The sequence below is a fragment of the Cryptomeria japonica genome, chromosome 4 (genome assembly GCF_030272615.1).
Source record: "Cryptomeria japonica chromosome 4, Sugi_1.0, whole genome shotgun sequence".
Lineage (NCBI taxonomy): Eukaryota > Viridiplantae > Streptophyta > Pinopsida > Cupressales > Cupressaceae > Cryptomeria > Cryptomeria japonica.
Window position 1 is genome coordinate 172,221,459 of NC_081408.1, and position 3,169 is coordinate 172,224,627.

At 35.2% G+C, this 3,169-nt stretch overlaps 1 protein-coding gene across 1 annotated transcript; it reads left to right on the forward strand.

The window, feature by feature from the left end:
• Positions 1 to 322: 322 nt before the first annotated feature.
• On the forward strand, positions 323 to 2,959 carry LOC131048993 (germin-like protein subfamily 2 member 1). The gene is made up of 2 exons (XM_057982988.2): positions 323 to 601; positions 2,186 to 2,959. The coding sequence occupies exons 1-2, from the start codon at positions 478 to 480 to the stop codon at positions 2,728 to 2,730; spliced, it is 669 nt and encodes a 222-aa protein (XP_057838971.1). The 5' UTR covers positions 323 to 477; the 3' UTR covers positions 2,731 to 2,959.
• The last annotated feature ends 210 nt before the right edge of the window (positions 2,960 to 3,169 follow it).

Sequence of the window (3,169 nt, forward strand, 5' to 3'; positions counted from 1 at the left end):
AATGTGGAAACCTTTATTTGATCAGCGTTTACCTTCCCTAATTCTTACCAAACACATCCTTGAGTGAAGATAAGGATGAAGACATAAGCCCACTTTTTCAAACTCCTTGGATAAGGATAGAGACACTACCTATTAAACTTTCAAATTCCAACTCGATGGGCAAGTCAACATAGAAAGGTAAATTGCATTGATTTCAGCAATGACAGACAACAAACTCCAGAGGAAAATTAAATATGATTAAACACATGTTTGGAATATTAGCACTCTTTTGATTGTTTTAGCACCTAAATATAAAAAAGCACGTCTTGGAATATAATAAAGCAGTCTCCAAATTTTTTTTTGAACAGCCAAGTCAAAATCTCCCTTACAAACTGGATGGATCCACGATACCTTGAAGCACCATCCTTTAATAAATCCTCTTCCAATAGTACACTTCTACAAGGAACTTCTCTGGGTGTTTTTCCTGTGTAAGAGAGAATGGCAAGAATGAAAGAAACAGCTGGACTAAATATTCTCTGGGTATCACTCACCTTGATGATACTGACTGTATTTGCAGACCCAGATCCTTTACAGGATCTCTGTGTAGCTGACATGGCCACAGGTATGTTTAAAACTATTTGATTTCTTTCTAAATTTATTGAGTGATTCATCATTGTAGTAGAGTCATAGAACCCTGGTCATATGATTATTTGCATTCAGAGGGAGTGGAACCTTCTGGTGAACACTATTTGAGTGAAGAATCTTCCCCAGTTGAGCCATAACAAGGTTACTGCATTCAGAGGGAACATTATCCTCTGGTGAACACTATTTGAGTGTTGCATCTTCCCCAATTGAGGCCATAACAAGGTTACTGCATTCAGAGAGAATAGAATCCTCTGGTGATCACTTTTTGAGTGAAGCATCTTCACCATTTGAGCTTGTTGGCCTTCTAAACTTTGTTCTGTAAAAATCTTTATAAGAGCAGAGGCAAACTTATGCCCTAATTTAACCAGTCCTAATGACCTGGGAATGTCATCTTTAGTTGCAAAAGAATCCTCTTAATTGGTGAACACCCAAATGGTCTCACTTTGAAAGGGCACAACAAGCCATACCTCAATCTGGGTAGGAGTTTCCCCTGTTTCTTCAGAAGATCTGTTTTGTTTTTTACTTATGCAATGTATGTTCTAGTTTCTGTATCCTGAGTTTTCCAGGATCACACTAAACCTATGTGGGTAATTAATAATCCTGTTGTAATGATATAACCGTTATAGCTTTAAATCTAAATCTAAATCTAAATCTAAAGGGTATCATAATCACAAGGATCATTTTCATGGTTTTTGGAAGCAGATCCAATATAGCTTCTATGGTGACTGATCTATCCATACATTCTTTGGACTGTGAAAACTGGTGATTAAGCTGTGGAGTAACCCAAATCTTGTCAATTCATCTAGACCCTAAATCTATTCATTATAAGAATCAGTATATCTAAACACATTAATCCAGAAGGTATATAATCATTATTTAAAGATCCAAAATCCAGAGTGTATATAATTACTGGTATCATTCTTTTTAAGGTCTAGATCGAGATCCTGAGTTATCCATTCACAGTCTTTCAAAAATATTATCTTAATGCTAATCAAACTTAGAACAATCCAGATATGTCATCTTATCATTCTACCTAACTCAGAAACAACTATTCAGTGTATGTCATCATTACATAAGCAAATCCAAAAAGTTTAAAAAAAAGCTCTCCCGAATAAATTGCAAATAAGAAAGAAGATTCCACTCTTTTTGGTCTGAACTTTGTGAAAAGTCTCTTCAACTTTATCCTGTTTATGTGCAATTATGAAGCTTTACATGTCTAATCATAATCATTCCCAACCTTATAATGGGTCTTAGAATGACATTTTTAACTTCTGAGCTTTCTTTTTTTGGATTCAACTGTATAGATATTTTAATGTCTAATATTTCAGATCATATGAATCATAGAAGTTTACCGGAAACGCTGTATAGATATTTTAATGTCTAATATTTCAGATCATATGAATCATAGAAGTTTACCGGAAACGCTGTAGATAAATTATTTTCTGATTATAGATCATAGAATTTGATGTGAAACATAATTAGATGCCATTTCTATCCTTGGGAGTTTACTCTAAAATTCTTTGTTCGTACCAGCTAAATTTGTTTATTGTTCATTTCACAGGCACTGTGAAGGTGAATGGATTCATATGCAAAGAATCCAGCAAAGTAAATGCCTCAGATTTCAAGTTCTCAGGGCTGGCCAAGGAAGGATCAACAAATAATTCAGTGGGATCTAATGTAACAGCTGCAAATGTACTCAAATTTGCAGGGCTAAATACATTGGGAATATCTATGGGCCGAGCAGACTTCGCTCCAGGAGGTGTAAACCCACCTCACACACACCCTCGTGCAACTGAAATTATCTTTGTTTTGAAGGGCTCTCTGGAGGTTGGATTCATAACCACAAGTAACATGTTATATTCTCAGATTGTGAAAAAGGGGGATGTTTTTGTGTTTCCAAAAGCGTTGGTGCATTTTCAGAGGAATGTCGGAAAAGGTAAAGCAGCTGTACTTACTGCTTTTAACAGCCAGCTGCCTGGAACTCAGTCTATTCCAGTTACTCTGTTTGGATCTACTCCTCCTATTGATGATGCAGTGCTGAGTAAGGCATTTCATATTGATGGTGGTGAAGTTGAGAAAATAAAATCTAACTTCAAGCCTAAATAGGATTTCCCCCATTTTTCTCCTTAGATGTATGGGTTATTATTTGCATCAGGTTGTAATAATAAGGCCTTGAGGCTATTGTGACAACATAAATTAGATTGTTTTGCATCAGATCTGCATCTGTAAGGCAGCTTCTCATGAATTTTCGCTTCTCCTTGGGAGGTTAAAAATGTACAATCTTTCCTTTGCAATGTTGGTGTTGATTCAATGTGATCAATTTTCCTTTACTTTATGGTTGGGGTATATAAACACATTCTTACATTGCAAGCTAGGCGTGGATTCTTGTTAGTTTTATAAATGAAAGATAAATGCACCACCTAATTAAATCTGGGTCAATTAAATAAGTGGGATTAGGTTTATTAAATAAGTGCAAATATTTAGAATGGGTATAATTATAAATGTAATAATCAAATGAGAGAAATCAGTGTTAAAAAGATGATGT